Source organism: Equus quagga, chromosome 19 (genome assembly GCF_021613505.1).
Source record: "Equus quagga isolate Etosha38 chromosome 19, UCLA_HA_Equagga_1.0, whole genome shotgun sequence".
Taxonomy (NCBI): domain Eukaryota; kingdom Metazoa; phylum Chordata; class Mammalia; order Perissodactyla; family Equidae; genus Equus; species Equus quagga.
In genome coordinates this window covers 19,506,100-19,529,726 of record NC_060285.1, presented here as the reverse complement: position 1 = coordinate 19,529,726, position 23,627 = coordinate 19,506,100, and the positions used below count along the sequence as shown (strand labels likewise).

Here is a 23,627-nt window from a genome sequence, read left to right as displayed (position 1 = left end):
ACGCCGGCCCCCCCTGTCTAGAGCCACCCCCGGCTGCAGCCCGCCCCGAGCGCGCCGCCTGTTTATTCAGCCTGGAGTCCGGCACGCGCCAGGCGCACGCACTGCAACAACAAACCCGGCTGAATGGAGAGTTTGCATGGAGCGGGCGCAGGGAATGGGCGGGGGGAGGGGAGGGGAGGAGGGGGAGTTGGGGAGTGGGTGGGAGGAGGAGGTAAGAGGAGGGGGGAGTGGGGGCTGCAGCCGCTTGCTGCAGCAGCGGGGAGTGGGGGGCGAGGCGGGGCCAGGGCTGCGCGTGGGGCTGGGTGTCCCATTGAAAAGGCAGCCGCACTCCGGCCGCCCAGCACTCTCTCACTTCTGGCCAGGGAACGTGGAAGGCGCACCGACAGGGAGCTGGCCAGGGAGGGCGAGTGAAAGAAGGAAATAAGAAAGAAAGGGTGTTAACAAAATAATAAAAACAGCTTGAGCTACGGCTGGAGAGACCGAGACCCGGCGCAAGAGAGCGCAGCCCTAGGGGGAGAGGAGCGGCAGACTCAACAGAGCGCGCTCGCCGCTGACTTTTGCTTCTTCTGCCTTTTTTTTTTTTTTAAACAAGAAGGCGCTAGCGGCAGCCTCACACGCGAGCGCCACGCGAGGCTCCCGCAGCCAACCCGCGAAGGGAGGAGGGGAGGGAGGAAGAGGAGGGGAGGGAGGAGGAAAAGCATTTGCACCTTCTTTGCTCCCACCCTAAGAAGTCTCCCGGGGATTTTGTATTTTGTTTAACTTTCCTCCGGGCTCCTTCTTCATCTGTCCCCTTCTTTCCCTCTCTGTTCGTGCATCCAAGTCCTGTCTGTGTCTCCCTCGTGCGCCCCGCACCTCGCGTCCCGGCTCGCTCCGATTCCGCGACTCCTTGGCCGCCGCTTAGCATGGAGAGCTCTGCCAAGATGGAGAGCGGCGGCGCCGGCCAGCAGCCCCAGCCGCAGCCCCAGCAGCCCTTCCTGCCGCCCGCAGCCTGCTTCTTTGCCACTGCCGCAGCCGCGGCGGCAGCGGCCGCGGCGGCAGCAGCGCAGAGCGCGCAGCAGCAGCAGCAGCAGCAGGCGCCGCAGCTGAGCCCGGCGGCCGACGGCCAGCCCTCAGGGGGCGGTCACAAGTCAGCGCCCAAGCAAGTCAAGCGACAGCGCTCGTCCTCGCCCGAACTGATGCGCTGCAAACGCCGGCTGAACTTCAGCGGCTTCGGCTACAGCCTGCCGCAGCAACAGCCGGCGGCGGTGGCGCGCCGCAACGAGCGCGAGCGCAACCGCGTCAAGCTGGTCAACCTGGGCTTTGCCACCCTTCGGGAGCACGTCCCCAACGGCGCGGCCAACAAGAAGATGAGCAAGGTGGAGACGCTGCGCTCCGCGGTCGAGTACATCCGCGCGCTGCAGCAGCTGCTGGACGAGCACGACGCGGTGAGCGCTGCCTTCCAGGCTGGCGTCCTGTCGCCCACCATCTCCCCCAACTACTCCAACGACATGAACTCCATGGCCGGCTCGCCGGTCTCATCCTACTCCTCGGACGAGGGCTCTTACGACCCCCTCAGCCCCGAGGAGCAAGAGCTGCTCGACTTCACCAACTGGTTCTGAGGGGCTCGGCCTGCTCAGGCCCCGGTACGAATGGACTTTGGAAGCAGGTAAGTTGCCTTTTAGAGTGAACAGGGTGTATTTTCTTGTCTTCATCTTTTTTCCTCCGTCTTAGTGTCTGTAGGAGGGGGACTGTCTCCAAGGAGATGGGGGGGGGGGGGTGTTGCTTTAAAGGATTTGTTAAAGTTTGTCTATTTCAAATCCTGGTTTGTTAGTTTCAGCTGAGAGCGGCTTTGCCTAGATATCCAAGAACTGGAGGGTAGGGGTGAGGTGGGGAGATGCTGAAGAACCGAGTACTAGAACCTGTCAAAAGAGGCACCATACCTGACAGATCCTCTCCCAAACCTCCATTTTTCCCCACCACCAGCCTCCAAGTTCACGCTAACCTCTCCCGTTCTTCTTATGTTATAGGGCGACCGCACAGCCTGCATCTTTAGTGCTTTCTCGTCAGCGATGTTGGAAGGGAGAGAAAAGTAAAAAAAGAAGAAGAGAAAAAGGAGGGGGGAACCCCCAGGCACCCAACCCCAACGCCAACTAAGGGACGCACGTCTGAGAAGCAAGGCTCTTAGAGAACAGCGATGCGCTCGGAACAGTATCTTTACACTCCAATCATTCACGAGATATGAAGAGTGACTAGGACCTGAGTCGTTGCACAAAATGCAGCTTGGGTGCAAAAGCAGTGGGCTCCTGGCAGAAGGGAGCAGCACATTACCTATAGAAACTCCCACCCACCACTAACAGGCAGAACTGAAAGAGCTTGCTGGGAGGTTCACCTCCGCCCTCTCTGAAAGCCCAGTTCTTAGCCCTCTAGAAATGGGTTGTGTCCTTACTCTCAGTATCTCCCATCCCAATGAGCTGTAGACATTTGTCTGCAGTGAAATGATGCTATCCTCAGTCCTTTGAAACCCCGATCCTCCGGGGCGCCCTCCCCAAGCCCCACTCCCTCACACCATCTTTTCTACAGTTTTCATCATAGAATGCTTCCAATCTTTTGTGAATTTTTTTATTATAAGAAAAATCTATTTGTATCTATCCTAACCAGTTTGGGGATATATTAAGATATTTTTGTACATAAGAGAGAAAGAGAGAAAAAATTTATAGAGTTTTGTACAAATGGTTTAAAATGTGTATATCTTGATACTTTAACATGTAATGCGTTACCTCTGCTATTTTAGATGTGTAGTTCACCTTGCAACTGCCATTTTTCCCTATGTGGTTTTGTAAAGAACTCTCCTCATAGGGGAGATCAAAAGGCCACCAGATGTACTTCAGCACCAATGTGTCTTACTTTTTAGAAACTTTGTTAATGTATTAATGATGTTATTAAATACTGTTCAAGAAGAACAAAGTTTATGCAGCTACTGTCCAAACGCAAAGTGGCAGCCAGTTGGTTTTGCCTTTGGGGAAATTTCTATCACTGCCTTTTTTTTTTTCTTACTGTTTTATTACAAACTTACAAAAAACGTGTATAACCCTGTTTTATACAAACTAGTTTCATAATAAAACTTTTTTCTTTTTTTTTACAAATGAAAATAATCAGCTGCCTCTCACTGTTCTTTGATTTCACTGCTTATGTCTAAGTTATTATGGAAATGCCAAAGGGAAGGGGGTGGCGAAGATGAGGATGGTGCAAAACAGTGGCAGAAATGACGAAGATAAGTGCTATGACCAGTCCTACTAGAGATGACTCTATAACGAATGTAGAGGAACAAGATATATATATATATCTCATTAAAGACGGGTTTCTTGCCCTTTTATGCTGTGAAGTTACACATCTACCTAGAGAATAGGTGGTGATTAATGGCTGCATCATCTTTTGATAAAATTACTATAAGTTTAAAACTCCCCCCCAAAATTAACTGGAAAGAGGAGCTCCCCACCCTGCTTTCTAACCCTCACCCTCACTTTCAGTTTCTCCCTGTGAAACTGTGGAAGGGCTGGATGAGCCAGGACCCCAGGGGTGGGTGGAGGGATGGTGCTGCTGGACCTTGAGCACGAGGGAGGTACCCTCTCCTCCATGCTCACAGTGGTGGGTGTGTCTCTCTTCCTTCACTTCCAGGCACACATTTTCTACTCCTTTTCCCCACTACACACACTTCCCATATCGATTATAAGTAAAGGTGGCATATGATATGAGTTCCCCGCAGAAGGACTTAGATTTAAATAAATAAAAGCCTTAGAAATGTGTGGTCGCTTTGAGACACTGGCCTATGTAAGCTTGTGACTCTATCCGAATAGCGTGAGCCGCGTGTAAAAGTCCCCAATTACCAAGATTCAAAAAGAAATTGGTGGGTTTTTGGCTGGCTCGCTTCTTGTCAGTTAGCAAGGACGTGATCAGAATCCTACTCCTCCTCTCCCCGGCTCCTCGCTCGCTGCCTGGATTACTTGCAGATTCAGTTTGCGTGTCTCCAGCCAAGCGGAAAGCCGAGCGCAAAATGCATCTTACAAAACCCAACAAAGGACGGGGAGCCAGCACGTCTTCCAGAGTTAAAAATCTAGTCTGTGTTGGTACATCTATACCATTTAGTGGCACAGAATAATCATTTTTTAAAGCAGCGATACGCGGAGCACGCCACAGCATCTGATGTCATTTTGCTAAATGACCCTCTATAGAATGCACATTGAGGCTTCAGTCCCTTTCAAAGAGATGAGCGTAATTAAGGGGGAAAAAATCAGTAAATTCTTCATCGCCATAAATAATCGGACTTTCTGCCAGCAGTGGGCCAATTTAGAGCTTACTTGAGGGGAGCGACGCTTTTGTGGTGCCTGCTTTTATTTTTATCTTCTTATTTGGAGGACCAGAGCTGGGCTCTCTCCCTCTCCCCATTTCTTTTTCTTTTAATTTAGCTCCTTTGCAAGTTTCCAGATAAGGTACGCAAAGAAAGTGTAGCCAGTCATTTTTGTCTATGAATATAACATTAGGATAATGTTTCAGCCCCCACAAAGGGGATTTTTTTTTTCCCCTTCTCCTTGTAAAGACAGGTGTTCTTTCACTCACTTCCTAATGGGAAATATCCAGTCTCCTTAAACTCCAGGCAAAGTTAGCCGTTGTTTGCCACAACGCGAAGGCAAACTCTAAAAATTCACAAAAACACACACAAATTTGCCGAAGCTAGGAAAGGGCAAAGCGAAGATTGGGCAAAATCTCATTACATCTGCTCTAATCGCTTAGCAACACAAAGCCGGGGCTTGTGCGGCGAAGGGAAGCCATTCACAGCGCTCTGACAGGCCGCATTCAGCCGGCATTAGTCAGCTCCATAAATCACCGCTGCCCATTGGCTGCGCGGCGGGCTTTGGAGCGGCCCTGGGCTGTCAACGAAATACAAAATGTAGACCCCGGCGGCTAGCAATGCGGCCTCTCCCCTGTCCTAGCCCTCACTCCACTTTGTGGGGGGGGGGGGGGGGGGGGGGGGGGGGGGTGGAGCTGAGGAGGTGCTGGGGAAGAAAACTGCCTTGACTTTATTGACTGAGAAATCTCACCTATTCAAAAATGGCCTGGGGACCACCGAGTTAAGAGTGGAGGCAGGCCTGAAATTGACGAGGAGGAGCGCGGCGTGCAGGAGAGAAAGCCGAAACAGACCTGCCGCTGGCTGCGGAACTGTTGAATGCGACTATTGTCAGAGGCTGGGCTGAAGCTGCTGGGACACACGTTTCACCTCCCTGACAGCCTTTTAAAAATGTTAAATTGGGAGTAGGAGGGTGCATACGGAGAAGAAACTGTCTCAAGTTCACATCAGGTGGGCCCACCAAGGAAGAGAGAGGAAGCAGTTCCCCTCTCTGCATTGAGCATCAGAGGGATAGGACTAACATGTAGCAAGAAGGAGAGAGAAGGACGGGCATTTCCGCTCCTGTTCCTGCAGGGCTGGGGATGTGAGAACACCAAATCAACAATCCAATTCCTTCTAAGTTTAAGTAGTCTTGTTTGTAACATGGGTTTGGTGGTACCTACAGCTGTAAGAGCAGACAGTGGAAAGGAATTAGCACATGGCCTTGTGGGGGCGATTATAAGCTATATGTGATGTGAATGTCTGCTACTGTTGTTCTTCTTTGTTTCTTCTCCCCAAAGCCCCCCCCCCGGTACACAGTTGTACATTCTAGTTGTACGTCCTTCTGGCTCTGCTACGTGGGATGCCACCTCAGCAAGGCCTGATGAATGGTGCCATGTCCATGCCCAGGATCCAAACCGCAAAACGCTGGGCCACCAAAGTGGAGCACAGGAACATCACCACTCGACCACGGGCCAACCCTGTGCTGTTGCTATTCTTATTTTCCAGTCCTGTCTCTCAGTTTCATGGGGACTGGTCAGGTGATGCCTCTAAATCACAGACTCAATTTGAGGCTTACACACAAACCACATAGAAAGAAATCTGGGAGTTGATGTGGAGTCAAGTTGGGCTTTCCTGGGAAGCCCAGGTCATGTTACCTCTAATGCCACCTTCTCTGAGAAGCTTTTGCTGACTCCTCTATCTAAAGCAGCTCTACACCGGCCACAGTCACTCTCTATCCATCAGGCTGTTTCTCCTTCCTGGCATTTACACTATGCGTGTATTTCTTGGCATTTACCACCAGATGACAAAACTGTATCTTTGTCCATTTATACGATTTCTGTCAATTGCCCTCTACTAGATGGTAAACTCCACATAGACAGGGACCCCACCCGTCTTGTTCACTGGTATCTCAGCCCCTGGGGAGACAGGTATTAGTTGACTGAATGGATGGTCTGCTCTGCTGAATTGACAGCTGTGGTACCTATTCTTCCTTTCCTCCTCCAGATCCACTCTCCACCCTTCTCTGCTCTGCTGTGTGTCTCAGGAGGCTGATCTCTATGGACTTCATCACTAGGGCTCCCTGGCCCTCTGGTTTCCTGTTGGGTTTGGCCAGTGGGAGGCACCACTAGAAGATTGTTGGGTAGGAGGGCAGGCAGGTTGGGATATTTACAACCCTGCTTCTCATTTCTTGGGCTTGGTTGCTTTGGCAGTGGCTCTGCTCCTTGACCTAAAGCCACAGCTCTTGTCAGGTGGTTTCTCTTCCACAGCAATGGATCCTTGCTCATATGCTTTAACAGCTTCCTGCTCTTACTCCTTCAGGCCCAGAGGTGGTAACAGCTCCCCGTTGCTAGCAGTCTCTGGGGGCTGCATCATTGTGTCTCCCTTAGCCCCGCCCACATCTCTGCTTCTCCATTAAACTCTTGTCATTTACCCCTTCATGAGTGCCATCTCTCCTGCTGAACTTGCCTGGTACACAGGCCATTCTCCCACAAGATCTCAAAGATGTAGTAGTTTTGTGTAAGATTTTCAGGACCTCATAGGGCTATCAGTAAGAAACTTCCTAAGGCAGAGGCGAACCTAGCCATGTTCAAAACCCTAACTCTGGAAAATCACTTCATCTTTTTGAGCCAGGAATGACTTACCTGAGTGTTTGCAAAAGAAGTCAGTCACAGTTTTCTCTTTGGGAAAATGAGGATCATACCTTCCCTTGCATAGATGACCCGATGAGTAGAAAAGGAAAGGGCTTTAGAGCCGTCAGTGACTATATAAGTACAAGAGACACCGCTTCTCATGATCTTCCTGACCCAGGTAGAGAAGTGATGCTGGGGACTTGCCACCAAGAGAAACAAAGACCCTACTGCTGCTGGGAAGCCACTCACCCATTCATTCAGGCAGCACTCATCTAAAAAAGGGAGATGTGATTAAATTTAGTCCACATTTCTAGGGCTTGTCTTAATTTGTATCTTTTAGAGCAAGCTCTCCGAAAAGCTTGTTTTGTTGCAAACTCTTTTCAAAACACTGTGGATGCTTCTCTGATGTACTAAACGCCCTCGACCCCATTTCCCTTTTCCTATTGTTGAGAAGTCTCTGAACATTTTTTCTCCCTCTCCTCTCCTCGGCCAAGAAATGATTCGTTTTCGGGTTTCCCCGGAAACTCCGGGTTAGCCAGAGTCGAAGGTAGGGAGGAAAGGGGATTCGTGGGCATTAACGTCCTTTCCCAGCTGCAAAAGCCAAAGGCTGGGCTCTAGCGCAGGTTGAAGTTATATTCCTTCCTCCTTTGTATGCAAGATTAGGTTGTTACAAAAGAGGGTGTGTGGGTTAATGGCAGGAAGCAAGTTGCAGCGCTGAGCGCGGGCCCTGAGCGCGTGTCAGGTTTAATGATTTATTCAAGCTGCAGCGCATCCGGGCTGGGATTGGCTGCAGGCATGCGTCCGCTGTCAGCAGCGCGCGCCCGGGCCTCGCCTGGCTACCTGACGGCAGGGGTGGGGTGGCCGGGAGGTGGAGGGAAGAGGAGGCGTGGGCGTTGGCCCCGGAGGGGAGAGGTGTGAAAAGGAGGAAGAGGTAGGAGGTGAGAGAGAGGGAAAAAGAGAGATGGAGGAAGGGAGAGAGAGAGAAGAGAGAGAAAAAGGCGAAGGAGAGAGAGATTGGGAGAGGAAGAGAGAGGAGAGAAGGGAGGGAGAAGAGAGAGGAGGAAGTAAACTCGAGGATTAGGTGGGTGAGGAGAGAAGGAAGAGAGATGGAGAGAGAAAGAAGAGGAGAAAGAGACAAAGAAGAAGAGGAGAGGAGAAGAATCAATGAGAGAATAGAGAGACGTTGGAGAGCCGGGTGGGATGTGCTCCCAGAACGTCCCACGTGCGCTCCCCCTCCAGGCAGCCTGCAAGCGGCAGCTCACAAAGCCGCCTTTGATGCGCGCTGGCTACCAGGGCTATTTTGGGGACGAGATAGGGGAAAGACGCCAAGCCACAGTCCTTGAAGGGAGTCACTTTCTGCGAAGTACGTTGGAGAGGACTGGGCCCTGGGTCCGGGCTGTCGGGGCAGGAAGTGGATGCAGGGGACAAAAGCTTGGCACCTGCCAAAAGCGAGAGCTCTTGGAGAGCATCTACCCCCTCAAGCCCCTCCCTGCTCCCCTGGGGGCCGGCAGGGGCTGGGGGTGAAGCTGCACCACTGGGCTCGGGCGCTGCCCAGCACCGCCGCCTCTGGACGCCACCGAAGCTGAGCCCAGCCCTCTTAGCTCCTTTCTGAACCAGAGCTCGTCTGCCGGCCTTTCTTTGGGTCTCTAACTGTCGTCTGAGTCACTTTCTCCATCTCTTCTCCCTTTTCCCTTTCCCTCCTCCCTCCTTTCTCCTTTCTCCACTCATTTGCTCTCTCCCCTTTTTGCCATCATTATTTACAATTTAAATAAAACACTCAAGCACTCCTAGATTGAAGCCTTCTCCAGCCAATGGGCCCTTTGGAAGGAGGGAGTCAGGTGGGAAGGAAGAGCAGAAGAAAGATATCTGTGGGGGAAGGTGGTGTGGCATTTGAAAATCAAGTGGGCAAAGCAGCCCACTGTGTGCGTTACTCTGGATAAAGTTGTTGAGCCTAGAGAGTCGAGGGTGGCTGCTTGTGTTGGGGGAGATGGAAATTCTCTCTCCGTCTCTCTCCCCAAGACCAAGACAGAAGTAAAGCTGGCTCACCCCCCCCCCAACCCTCCCCTCCCACCTCCAGTACACACAGCCCTCCACCTCCCCCAGCTATAGCTCTTTACGAGGAAAAACAGTCTGTCTCCATTGTCCAGGTGCCAGCAGGGCCTTTGGCGAAAGGGAGGCCGGCCAGCCCTCTGATCAAACTCAAAGGTTAGTTAAAAGACAAAAACAGCTGAAAGTCTTCATGAATAATGCTGGGCTACCCCCCCATCCTCCCCTCACTACCCCCCCACCCCCACCCAGTGTAGTGCAAGCCCAGCTCAATGCCCTACCACTTTGTTATGCTGCTTGCCTAAGTCAGAATTTCACAGGCCGAGAAGAAAAGCTTCCACAATTAGGGGTCGCCTGTCAGAAAACATTAACGCCTTCCTCTCCCAGCCTGTCAGGCCTGCTGCAGATACAAACCGCCATGGCGAATTGGCCCTCCACCCGGTGAAGCACCCGCCAGCCAAAGGAGCAGGGCTTTGAAAGCTGAAGGAGATGGAGCCCGCCTAAGTGTGGTTTCTGCAGTGTTGGGATGCACCAAGATACCCCCAGCTTCTTCTTTCTAAGAGTCAGCACAAGATGCCTAGAAGAGGTCATACGAGATAGTCCTGTGGATGGGCAGATGGACAGACCTCCCAGACCAGGGCAGTAGAGCAGGAACTTTTCCTGAAACAGACTTGTTTATAATATATGCACATGGTTATATTCTCATCTCCTGTTTACTGAGCATTTTCCAAGCGCCAGGCATCTTATTTTGTTCATAGGCAGAGCAATCCTATAAGGTGGCGTATTATTCTATTTACCTTATAGATGAAAAAACTGAGGGGCTCAGAGAAGCTATATGACTTGTCCATGATCACAAAGGTAGAGAGTGGCAGCACCAGGATTTGAACTCAGGTTTGCCTGACTCCAAATTCCATGTTCTTCCCACCATAATCCAGCCAATAGTTTCCCCAATAAGATCCCAAGTTCAACTCTATGGTCCTCTGCTTCTGAAAATATTACCAATGTGCAAGCATGTTCTTCACCATCTTCCTTGTATTACTAAGAATGTTCCCTGCTTCTAGAATAGTATCTGACACATACTTGACACTCAAAAACTTGTAAAAGGAAGGAAAGAGCGAAGAAAGGGAGAAATGAAAGGATGGAAGAAGGGAGGGACTTTTTAGAAAGGTCCTTTTGACTTTCTTTGAACATAATTTTGTTCTGGAAGATATTTGATTCTGGGAGCAAAGGATCTGGTTGCAATTCTCCATAAACCATCAGTTAGCTAGGGAGTTAAGATTTTGCTTCCTCATCTGCATAAGTGGAGATAACACCTATCCGTGAGGGTTATTATAAAGATAGAATAAAATGAACTATGCGAAAGTAGCTAGCATGGTATCCAGCACATAGTAGGTGTTCAAGAAAATTCAGTTGATAATGAAATAGGATTGAGTCTTTCATTTTTGTGTATCAGGAAAATATAGGCCACACGGGCAATTACATCCATGAAACAAAAATGCTGCACTACGGCAAAGTCATTAGGGAATTTTATGTTCTGTTGTTCTGTGGTGTTCATGCCACCAGGATGGTGTGAGCTAAAGCAGAGTCCATGGGTCTTGGGGAGACTGTCTAGTGGGTGGAAGAGTTTCAGGGCCTCCAAGAAGTGCGCAGTCATCCTCCAGTAAGAGCAGAATGGTTTTACTGTTGCTTACTGCTCCCTCGTGAGGCAAGTAGAAGAACAGCCCATTTTGTGGAAGACAAAAACGAAGTTCGAAAAGGTGATTAATTTGCTAGGAGAAAATAAGTACTAGAAGTTAGAACTGAGCCCTGTGCTCTCCTCCAGGAGTCTTATCCTCTCAGCATTCTAGAGTGATTCAGAACTTTGGCCTCTTCCCCAGGCCTTAGAGGGAAAATTTTCAGAAAACCGCTTGTACGAATTCAAGGGATGGCCATCATTTCCACTGCATCTGTCACTGGTGAGAATATTTAAATTTGCACCAACTCCCAAACCTGCAGGATTGCTGTCACCACCTTGCTCTGATTCCACCCACCAATGAGCTCTTCCAAGTTCCCAAACACCAATTAAACAATAACAAAAGAAAGAAGACAAGAAAAGCTCCAGTTTATAATCCCAGGAATGTTTAATAATTCTGCAACAGTTGGTCAGCTTCTTGGTCGTTGTTTCTCCACTGATTCCTGTGTGAATGCTTTGGTTTACAGAGGACAGTGATGATCTTCAGGTCTCTCCCACATTTGCCCTTTTTTCCTGCCTCTTTGAGTGACCTTCTTTGTCTTCCAGAAGACAGATTGTGTCCTTGATATATAATCATTACTTCACGGGTTGCTGGCCAAAAATAATGGCAGAGTGTAAGCGCAAGGTCTACTTTGGGGATATTTTATGAAAATATTACAGTATCTGAGGATGTTCAAAATGCATTGGTGTTTGAAATGTAGGCCAACCTTATGAGCAGCCCTCCCCCCAACAGAAGCACGTGATATAAGACTGCTAAAGTGAAAATTGTAGAGTTTGTATAACCACAGTGATGTAGCCAGTGGTGGTTTATATAAGCTAATGATGAGATTTCTTCCATGAAAAAATGGAATGAGCAAACATTGCAGCCCTGGGAGGGGACCAGGCTGGACCAGTCCATCTTCAGCATTCAGGCAGTTCATAATGTCTCTACTTCCTGAGGAAATGGAAGCTAAGCTTGGGAGAGAAGTCAGCACCTGCATTGGGCATGTTCCTTCCTCAGTCTTTTCCTGTTGGAGTGACCAAGAAGAGGCCTGCTCTAGATCCATCTCCCCATTCTCAGGAATGTTACCCTCCTTCACGGGGACACACAAATGAAGGAGACTTATTTTGTGGCATCTAAATAATTTACACATTTCAATGAGCAGCTAATTTGTTGCTAGAGATCCTCTACAGATGAAAATAGACATGCTAATTCTAATTCTAGATACTTTTTCTAAGGAAGAAGTCAGACATGCTCAAAAGACACAGAGCAAAGAGTGTTTGTTGCAGTATTATTAGCATTTTTTATAATGTTGAAAAATCTAAAATAACCTGAAACTTCAATGTTGGAATATTGGTTCAAATAAATATTGACAAGATCATATAATGGTATATTTTGCAGAATTTTAAATGGTGACGTAGATTTATGTTTACTAACATGGAAATATATCTGGGATATAATAAGTATCTTTTCATAAGTGTGGAGAATAGCCATCATCTATAATTCTACCAACCAGAGAAAGCCAGTCACCATCTAATTATCTATATATTTTCTTGACAGAATGGCATCATATAATTCACTTTTCTACTTAAAACATGAGCATTAATCAGGTTACTTATTCAACAAATATTTTCACAGGTCCTGTTCTAGGCTCTCAGGGTACAGTAGTGAAAAAGACCAACAGGATTTCAGCCCTTACAGTTTATGGGGTAAGAAAGGCATTCAAAAATCCAGTAGTTACATATTTCTGAATCATCAAATCGTTTTCTATAACATGATTTTAAATGCTGATTGAATGTGGGATAACATTTTAACCAATCTGTGCATTTTTACATGAAGAGGTTTCTTTCTGTTTATTTGATTTTCATTTTTTGCTATCTGTGAATACATTCTGTGATGAAAAACCTTACAACCACACAATTACACATGATTATGTCCTCAGGACACATCTGAAGAAAAACTATTTTGTTAATGGAAATGTGTGTTCTGAAGGCTTTTGGATTCATATTACCTAATTGCCTCAGAAAGATTGAATCAGCCCCAATTTCACCGGCAGTGATGAATCCCAATGTCCTCACGGCCTCACAGGTATGACTATATTTTTAGCAAACAAACAAACCACTTTACCAACTGGTAGGTTTAAAAAAAAGTGATGTCTCATTCTTTCATTCTGCTTGTCCTACAGCAATTCAATCATTTTTTCTTATTTATGACATTCAATTATTTCTTCATATTAATTTACACCAGTGATTCTCATACACAGGACTGAGATGAGCTGCATTCAATAAATGAAGGATGTGTGCTTAAAATACATATTCCTGGAGATTCTGATTAGCTAAGTGGCTCTGATAGAAGGTCATTTTGTGGACAGTCATTTTAATTTTAGCCCTTCTGGGGAGATAAACCAGATAACTAACTTCACAAATGACAACTGTGGGTAAGATAAAACCACCAACCCCATAAAGATGGCTTATATTCCAAATTTACTTTTCCAAAGCTCCATGGTCAAATGTCCCCAATGGCTATCCATAGGTGGGGAGTGCTGAGGATTACTTTGGACTCTCATTCCTGTCCTGGCCTCTCCTTTCCAGCCTCTTCCCATTCATGCTGACCTCCCAGCCCTGCCCCCCACCTGCTGCTGGCCCAGAGAAGAAAGCCATTTCCATTGGCCTTGGCTGCCTGGGGAGATCTATATTACTCTGGGGAAGACAAGAGCTGTCCCCATCTTGGTAAAGTGTGAAATTCGGTTTTGATTGCAAAGGGAAGCCATTTCAACGGGATTACACCGTGACCATGTAGATTAAACTCAGCCATATGGCCTGGGACGCCTCTTCCTACTGTCAGGTAACAGTGCATTGCTAATGACGTGGTGATGACATTTTTAAATGAAAAACTAAAGCCACCTGGACTGGAATAAAGAGGGCGAAAAATGACAAGATGCTGGTAAGCATTGAGAGAGCTCTTAACCCTCTGCAGGCTTTGAAAAAGAGAGAGGATTTGTTTAATTTATAAGTAAAACAATAAGCATGTGCCTGATATTATAAAAAGAGTTCTGCCTGCTTGGCACAGTAGAAAGAGAGTCTGTGTTTTTATTGAAAAAGATTTCAGTGTTGACTCAAAGAGATTACTTAGCCTCACCTGGCCTCAGTTTCTTCATCTGTTAAGTGGGCATAAAAACACACTTCACAAGGTTGTCATAAGAACAAAACAGGTTATGTGATGGTGACTTGTCATCTGTTAGCTGCTCTACAAATATAAGAAAAAACAATAGATGCTTTTATCAGTCAGAGCTCTCAGCTGCAAGCAACAGAAATAAACTCTGGACGATTTAAATGCAAAAGACTTACTGAAAGGCTTTGAGTTATTCATAGAATTACTAGAAAAGCTGATTCCAGGGTCAGAAAATGGGCTAGAAAAGGTGAGGCTGAGCAGCAGCTGAAACCACGGCTAACACCTTTCCCTATAATAGTTGGGTGGGGCTGCAGCCACTTCTGCCTTCATTCTTGGACACCACCATTTGCATTGACACCATCTCTAGAACTAGACACTGGATGTCCTGCTGGTGCTGATGGTGCCACTGCCTGGAAACTGGTTGGCTGTAGCCATAGCTCCAGCTGCCATTGTGAGAAAGATGGCTTGTCTGCTGTCTCTGCTTTTTTGTGCCACTAGTTATCCAGTCTGCATCTGGAGTGGGAGCTTCTGATTGGTTGAGACATAGATGCAAGGGAGGCCGGGAAAGTGGTGCCTGGCCTTGCCTACTTTTCTGTTAGGAGACAGGATCTGCTTTCTACCAAGATGCTTCAGAACATCTAACGGAAGAGTGCTCCGAGGCTGGGCAGCCCCAAACGAAACAAAACAAAAAAAACAACAACAGAAAAGCCTGACAGCTTTTAGAGCAGAGGTCAGCAAACCATTTCTGTAAAGGCTAACAAGTAAGTATTTTCTGCGGTTATAGTACAAGAGCAACAGGAGAAATATGTAAATGAGAGTGTGGCTGTGTTCCATTAAAACTTTATTTACGAAAACAGGATTTGGCTTTCAGGTCACAGTTTGCATATCCTTGCTCTAGAGTGATGATGATGATGACAACTAGATCAAGTTTTTTAGAAAGTGTCTTTTGAATCCTGGCTGGAAACGGATGTAAGTGAAGATAGTAGCAATTTCTTACATTGTGCTCTGGCAAGACGTCTCCCGTCATTCAGTTTCAGTTGTCTTTCCGTCTTGTGACTGCTGGTTTCAGTGTGAAAACTGTTTCCTAGTTAGGGGGCTAATAACATGTAAACTATCTGCATTCAAATAGAATTGCAGTTCAGATCTGTGCATTGGTTGAGACCCCCTCAGGTGAGGAGCGTGGCAGAGGAGGGGGAGCAAAAGAGAAATCTTCTTCCCTCTTCTGCCCTCCTGCATGATCACCCCAGGTCTCCCCGGGTCTTCCAGGTGCTCCTTTCCTCAGCTCTGCTGCACTCTTTCACCTTTTAGGGCAAATGTCATCACTGCCTGCCATAGATGGTATGAAAAAAGCGCTTGGTTTACACTAGGAGTCTGTGTATGGGTTTCTCCCAAAGGGCATGTCAGCCACACTGGTGAAATAATTGGTAGCTTCTTATGTTTTCTATGTGATGTTCCCATAGACTGGTTTATGTGACCTGGGGAGGGAGGACAGTCAATCCAATGGATTTAATGACAAATCATCAGACGTGAATGTTTGCTATCATATAGATAAGATAACTCCTTGATGGGAAAAGCTTTTTCCTTCTTTCCATCATTTATTTAACTCATAGGAATTGTGATCCTAAAGTATGCCACGTATACACTGGACAGTGGGGCTATAAAGACGAATAAAATATGATCTCTGTCCTGGAGGACATTCAATTAGTTTTGTTTGTCTTTATAAGCAAGCTTTTTTTCTGGAAGCACTCATTTATTATGTCTGTTTCTCCCAAGCGTACTAAATGTTGCAGGGAAATGGGCTTATTCATCACCACATGAAGATCAGTCATCACTTTTATCAGACACAGGTTTGATGGCATGTGCAGAAAACCCAGCCTGTGATGGTGAAATGAGATATGAGGGATTTGTCTCTTTTTTTTTCTTTTTCTCTTTTCCTTCCTTCCTTCCTCCATTCCTTCCTCCCGCCCTCCATCCCTCCTTCTCTCCCTTCCTCCCTCCCTCCATCCCTCCTTCTTTCCCTTCCTCCCTCCCTTCATCCCTCCTTCTCTCCCTTCCTTTCTCTCTGAGCAAGAAGTCTGGATGTAGGAATTGGGATTGCTAAGATGGGTCACAGTGCTCTCAGGCCACAGGTGCTGACTAGCTTTCCACCCTTACTTAGCTTTTGGCTTGGTGCCTTGTGGTCCCAGGATGACTGCTCCATCTGCAGATCATGTCTGCTTTCTAGGCAAGAAGGAGAAGGATAAAGAGCAGAAGGGCTGTGCCAGCTGAAGCGGCTTTCTTTGTTTTTATTGAGGTAACATTAGTTTATAACATTATATAAATTTCAGGTGCACATCATTATATTTCAATTTCTGTGTAGATTACATCATGTTCACCACACAAAGACTAATTACCATCCGTCACCACAGACATGTGCCTAATCACCCCTTTTGCCCTCCTCTCTCCCCACTTCTTCTCTGGTAACCGCCACTCCAATCTCTGTCTCTGTGTGATTTTTTATTGTTGTTTTTATCTCCTGTTTATGAGTGAGATCATACAGTATTTGACTTTCTCCTTCTGACTTATTTTGCTTAGCATAATACCCTCAAGGTCCATCCATGTTGTCACAAATGGCTGGATTTCATCGTTTCTTATGGCTGAGTAGTATTTGATTGTGTATAATTCCACATCTTCTTTATCCATTCGTCCTTTAAGGGCATCTAGGTTGCTGCCAAGTCTTGGCTATTGTGAATAATTCTGCAATGAACACGGGGGTGCATGTATCTTTACGCATTTGTGTTTTCATGTTCTTTAGATAAATACCCAGCAGTGGACTAGCTGGATCATTTAGTAGTCTGTTCTTAAGTTTTAAGGAATCTCCGTACTGTTTTCCATAGTGGTTGTACCAGTTTGCATTCCCACCAGCAGTATGTGAGGGTTCCCTTTTCTCTACATCCTCTCCAACACTTTTTATTTCTTGTCTTGTTAAGTATACCTATTCTGATGGACGTGAGTTTACATTGCATTGTAGTTTTGATGTGCATTTCCCTAATAATTAGTGATGTTGAACATCTTTTCATGTGCCGGTTGGCCATCTGTATGTCTTCTTTGGAAAAACATCTGTTCAGATCTTTTGCCCATTTTTTAATTGGGTTGTTAGAGTTTTTTTGTTGAGATGTATGAGTTCTTTACATATTTTGGATATTAACCCCTTATCAGATATATGGTTTGCAAATATTTTCCTCCAATTTTTAGGTTGTCTTTCTGTTTTGTTGATGGTTTTGTTTGCTGTGCAGAAGATTTTAAGTTTGATGTAGTCCCATTTGTTTATTTTTTCTATTGTTTCCCTTGCCTGGTCAGACACGTTAATGGGAAATATGCTGCTAAGACTGATGTCAAAGAGCATATTGCCTATGTTTTCTTCTAGAAGTTTTATGGTTTCAGGTCTTACATTCAAGTCTTTAATCCATTTTGAGTTAATGTTTGTGTATGGTGAAAGATAATGGTCTACTTTAATTCTTTTGCATGTGGCTGTCCAGTTTTCCCAACATCATTTATTGAACAGACTTTCCATTCTCCATTGTGTGTTCTTGGCTCCCTTCTTGAAGACGCTGCTTTCTTCTAGAATGCTTTCCTATAAGTCACTTCAGTAAGTTCCAATTACATTTCTTTGGTTGGAACTGTATCAAGTGGCTAATAAAAGAGGTGAAAGAAGCCAGGAATGGACTTTTAAAGCCAGGAATGTTGCTGCTTCAAACACAAGTGGGATCCTGTTTGTAAGGAAGAAGAAGAGGTTGGGTATTGGGTCTCAAAGATACTCAAGGTCCCTCTACAGTAGATTTAGCCCATGAGTCACTTTCTACCAATTCATGGGCCCCACCAACAAGCTGGCCTCTGCTCCCAATCCTCTCAGCCTCCTTTATTAGTCTGTACTTTTAAGTTGCAAAGTAGGTCAGATTTCTTAATACTGTGTCATCAATTTCATTTATGGACTCACTGAATATTTACAGGAAGCACCTAAAAGTTCTCCTCTTTCAAGCCCCTGAGCTACAGATGATGAAATGGGGGCCCAGAGATATTAAATGACTTGCCCAACATCACACAGCTGCTCAGGGGTATATCCAAGATTAACACATATGAAGAGAATGCTGGGTGTATGCTTTCAAAAGATTCTTCTCAGTCAGATTTCAAGATTGCAATGATTTTAAACCATCAAAGCCAGGTGGAATCTTTTCTAACTAGTTCCTTTCACTACTTGAAGCTGCATTTATGCCCGCAGCACTGGCCTTGGTGTTTGAACTACGTTTTTAGTCCTTCCTATTTTTTTCCATTCCTAGAGCCTCTAAGGGTCTCAATCCAGCCCTTATTAGGCATTTAGTAGACTCCGAATATGTTGGTTGAAGGAACATGCTAAATTTGCTTTCCAAATCTTGGTTTCTTATAGTGCCACCTACCCAGTGTCTTCAACCAGAAACCCAGGAGTCATTTCTGATCCTCTCCCTCTCATCCTCTCCAACTGGCACCCAGTGAGCGTCACTCAATCCAAAAGATTCTATATAACGTCTGAAAAGTCTATACAAACAGAAAAAAAATTCAAATTATTTTTTGAACTCTTTCCCTAGATTAATGATGAGACTCATTAGGCTTTAAATTTAGAGATATTTTGCCTGTAAAGGTGTCTGGAGGTTAGAGGAAACATATGGAGCATGTTATTTGAAAATGTAACGAACGTATTTGGTTCTATTTTTCTCTGTTTGCAGAATTTTTTAGATACTCTCTATTTATCTCTTAAATTCAGCTCCTCCTTTCTCGACTCCCTTGCTTTTGCTTTTGTTCAGGAACTTATTTCTCCCTGGAACTCTGCCTCTTAAATAGTCTCCTTGTTCACGTCATTCCAGTCCATCCTCCACATTGCAGCCACTTGAGGACTTTAAAAATCATATGTGGACCACACCACTGCCGCCAAAGTGATTTTTCTGGTTTCCCCACTGCCCATCATGGTAGCCACTTTATTCACTCCACAAATGTTTATGGAGCCCCTTCAAGGTGCCAGTACTATGCCAGATGATGTCGATGTGATGCTGAATAAGCAAACGTGGCGGCTACTCTCCTGGAGCTTCTGCGCTAACGAATGGTTGATAAGGGCATTGATGCGCTGCTTTCTGTCTGCAGGCCCATGTAGATCTCCAGCCATCCCTGTTGACCTTTCTGTCTCAGGAATGCCAGGCGGCTCACAGTCCCTTGCACACACCTCGCTTTGTCTCTTCTCATTACCTTTGCATGCTCCCTGTTTGTTGATCTGGTATATTCACTTACCACTTAAGTTCCAGCTCAGATATCACTTCTTCCAGGAAGCCTTCCTTGACCTCATCTCACACAGATTAATCACTTTTTCTCTGGAACTCTTACATATTCTGTTGTTATTTAGTTGTTCTATCATAATGTTCCCTGATTTATTTGATTTCAGCCCTTCCTTTTTTCTTAGAGTGGAGAAATGATCAAAACCAAAGGACTCTGAATTGTGTTTAAAATTCAGAAAAACTGCCAGATTCACTTTTATTAAGTAGACTCTGCCGTATCAAGAAGAGAAATGAGGACAAATTTCATATTGACCACCAAGAGTTACAATGGGCATTGGGTAGCTCTGGGAACAATGGCTCTGAAGAAAAGGAGCCAGGGAACTCCATGATGCTTCCTCTCACCCAACTATAACAATTGGTGAATCATCCTTAAGTGCCTAACCATGTTTTACAAGTCTTAAAAGTACCTGAAAGAAAAGGGGTCATTAGTGTGTGCTTCATAATAGGCAGAAACCATCTATTTTTAGAACACAAGAAGAGAATTATTCTTTCTTTTTTTTAGGCGGAAGATTAGCCCTGAGCTAACATCAGCTGCCAATCCTCCTCATTTTGCTGAGGAAGACTGGCCCTGAGCTAACATCCGTGCCCATCTTCCTCTACTTTATGTGTAGGACACCTACCACAGCATGGCTTGACAAGCGGTGCCATGTCTGCACCCAGGATCCAAACCAGCGAACCCTGGGCTGCCGAAGCAGAATGTGGGAACTTAACCACTGCACCACTGGGCTAGCCCCTATTCTTTTTCATTCTTTAGGTGTCAGAAGGTCTAGGAAACAGAAAAACAGTCTACAGCAAAATGCAAACTGACTTAAGACTTTTCTTCTCAGCCTCAAAGATCCAGGTAGCAAGAAAATGAAGGTGTGGAGAGAAAAATCTCAGAAAAACTGATTCATATGTTAAAGAAGAATCTCATATTTCTATTTGCATAATTTTTTTTCCTTTAAGAGCGGACTTTTATATTTAGCTTTTACACTAGATTGTTAGGTATTTGGGAAAGGACTGTGCTTTACGTCCTCAATTCCTAGTGCAGAAACATAGTAGATGATCAATAAATGCTGATTTTAATGAGATAACATTATATAGTTGATGACTGATTTTAACGGGAAAAGATCTAAAATCTAAAAGAAGTGAGAGAGAAGGCATGGAATAAACATTAGCTAGGTAAAACAACAGGTCACAGGGATTATATCGTTCTGTATTTTGGGGCGAGCGGGACCTGGCCCCAGCTCTGGGGAGCCTGCAGTCTGCGTGCACACATACAGCACAGTTCAGATGGGCCACATATACATCCCAGTTTTGGTGCCTAGCAACACGTAGGCTCCATAACTTAAGTCCTATTTTTCTGGTAGTTTCCCCACCCCCTTCTCTTTTGTTGCCTTTGCCAGTGACATGGAACTCTATTCCTACATTTTATTTTCAACTTTTCTTTTCAAACAACCTCAGGGAGTCCAGGTGTGAACGAAGGGCGGAGGCGCTCAGCGCTCCTCTGGCCCGCTGGGAGTAGGGTTTCCACTTCCATTCTCTCTGGCCCCAATTCATAATTTTTTATTTTGTTCTTGGAGCCCTCGTCTTTATAAATCCATTGAGCAATTTAAAAAAAAAATTTATACAAATTCAATGTGTGTGTGGGTTTTGGGTGGGCTGTGGAAATTGATTTACGAGTCAACCACTTTTCTCTTTTCTTGCCATCTCCCGCTTGAGTGGTTCGTCGGCCCCGGGCCTTTCTTTCACTGGGGGAGAATAAGGTTGTCTATGGAAGAGGTCAGCATTTCAAATTGGTGGAGTTCAACTGCACAAATGACATAGAACTGACAAGAAAAGACAGGGGGTTTAGAGGTCACCGACTGCATAGGTCTCGCTTAGGGTTTCTGCTTTGTGGTGAACCCTGGCACCAAAATGAATTAAATAACAGGCTTAAGGACTATTGAGGGAGGACTGAATGCAAATCAAAGATAAGTAGAAGTTTTCTTTCCTAAAAGGGGAATGATTTTGTTCCTTCCCTCTCCCCCTTCCATATCTACGCCAGCAAGGGCTGCATGTTAAACATGATTTCGCTGGCATTATGCTGGGCGCTTTCAGTCCACTGCCGCTGCGATGGCCTATCTTGGCCTATGATTAATGACCTGCTAGGCAATTTGGAAGCCGTAATAACTCCGCGGTCCACACACAAACTATATAGTCGCATTCCTTTTGCGGATTTGCCAAGCTGTTACCAAGGGGCCCGCATTGGAGCCGGATTGCTAGAGAGATAGCGAAGCATTTCTGCAAATGCCATTTGGGCCTTATCTTGCCGAAAAGTGCGATGAGCAGCAGGCTCATTTACAAAATCCAAAGCACAGATCTCACGGCTTCTTTATTTCAGCCCAGATTAGGGAAAACAAAAAATAAACAAAAATTGCTGCAAAAAAAAAAAAAAAGCCTGCTAAAAACCCATCTCTCTCTATGGTCTCTAGGTCCTGAGTGATTACACAGACAGCAGGCAGTGGTGTTCCCAAATGGTGAGTCAGCTCCATCAAGACCGAAGGCTGATAAATGCCCTCCAAAAGCAGAGCAGAGTTTTGAAAATTCTGGGAGCAAACAAAGGCTCCCCTTCCAGGGTTGCTGTTTGGAGCTGTCTGCGTGCACACTTCTACACAGTAGACCTGTGCATTGGAGTGAAAAGGTACGGTGCTGGGAGTCACAGGGCTGGGGTGTAGTCCCCGTTCAGCCACTGCCTCGCTCTGTGACCCTGGATGCATTTCTTCTCCTCTCTGGGCTGCCATTTTCTCACCAGTTCAATGGGAAGGTTGAGTTTAGCGAACAATCTAGCAGGCCTTCGCTGGCTCTAATTTTTACTCATGTAGCAGGTATTTGTTGAGTGCCCACCATGTACTTGGCCCTCTTGCAGACAGTTGAGATATTTAGGGAAGAAAGCAGAGAAATTCCCCATGCCCAAGAAGCTTACAATCCAGAAGAGTGAGACAATCATGAAGAACAAAGATAATTAATTAATAAATAAATGGCATAAGTTAGAGGATAATAAGTACTACAGAAAAGGAAAAAGGAAGGCAGAACAAGGTGGAACAGGCGCGCCACGGGTGGAGGTTGGAGGCAGACTGCAATATGAAATATGGTGGTCGGGTGGGCCTTGGTGAGGAAGTGGGGTTTGGCAATGATCTTCAGGAGATGGGAGAGTCAGCCAAGCACCTATCCAACGGGGAGGCATTCTGGCAGAGAGGACATCTCCAGAGCTAAGTCTTTAACAGTCTACGAGTCTATTGATGCTGTCATTGTCTTTGAGAGTGACTGGTTTTCAGTCACTTAGCTAGATGGTGGCAACTTTATCACCCAGCTCCGTGGTTTTCAACTTTGGCTGCATGTTTTCTCATTCCCTGGGAACTAGAAAAAGACAAAGGCCTGGGTCCCACATCCAGAGATTCTGATTTAACTGGTCTAGGGTGCGACCTGGGCATTGAGAGTTTACAAAGCTCCCCATGTGTTTCTTACATGCAGTTAAGTTGAGAACCACTTATCTAGAGCAAGCAGGTCAACTCCACCATCACCCTTCCAGGGACTGTTTGTCACTGAGGAGAGCCATCTTACAATTCACTATGTCAAACCAAGTAACTCTCACTCTGTCCACAAACAATATCTCATTAAACCTTCTATGTGCAGGCTCTCCTGGCCGTGCAAAGGAGAGCAAGATGGTCCATGCTGTTGGGGAGTTCACAGAGGATGGAGAAGACAGAAGGTGAAAGTGATTCTTCAGACACTGAGCTCTTGGTACAGAGCAGTAAAACCTGTTGTGGGATGCTAACAGTCAGTTTATCCCAAATATAACTCACTCAAATACAACTTCATTAAATTTTCCATATTGTGTAATATTGACTCAAGCCTTTTATTTAAATTCTTACTTTACCATTGTCCTATTTAATATCTGTAAAATCCCTTGTTTGATGTGTTAATTACATATATATATATATACACACACACACTGAAAAAATAGCAAATGTTCATCTGTATACCATCTAAAGCCATCTTCAGCATTACTAGAGGAAGGTGAGCTCTGCTTTTGGAACGAGATGAGGTGGTGAGAACAAAGAGGTAGAGAACATGTGAGGCTGAGAGATTCATGGCTTCTATTTTACTTACAAATGAAAATGGTTGATGTTGGATAAATGAGAATCAAAGTGAAGTGGTTGGGATAGGCTTTGTAATTATGCAACCCATGAATCAGTTTTGGACCATTTGGATGACTAGCAGATGGATTTCTTTGGCATTCCCAAACATCAGGCATCTTTCACTTTTGATGGTATGGCTAGACTCCCCTTTTCCCTGTCTGTGTCAAGGTATTTTGATGGGGAGGCCAAGGTGATGCCACATGAAC

At 45.7% G+C, this 23,627-nt stretch overlaps 1 protein-coding gene across 1 annotated transcript; it reads left to right on the top strand.

The window, feature by feature from the left end:
- Positions 1-710: 710 nt before the first annotated feature.
- On the top strand, positions 711-3,053 carry ASCL1 (achaete-scute family bHLH transcription factor 1). Its single transcript, XM_046646002.1, has 2 exons — positions 711-1,645; positions 2,007-3,053. Exon 1 carries the CDS (start codon positions 903-905, stop codon positions 1,596-1,598), a length of 696 nt encoding a protein of 231 aa, XP_046501958.1. The 5' UTR covers positions 711-902; the 3' UTR covers positions 1,599-1,645; positions 2,007-3,053.
- Positions 3,054-23,627: the final 20,574 nt, after the last annotated feature.

What these genes read in the sequence shown, in the direction of transcription:
- ASCL1 (XM_046646002.1), top strand. Translation starts at nt 903, where the DNA reads ATGGAGAGCTCTGCCAAGATGGAGAGCGGCGGCGCCGGCCAGCAGCCC.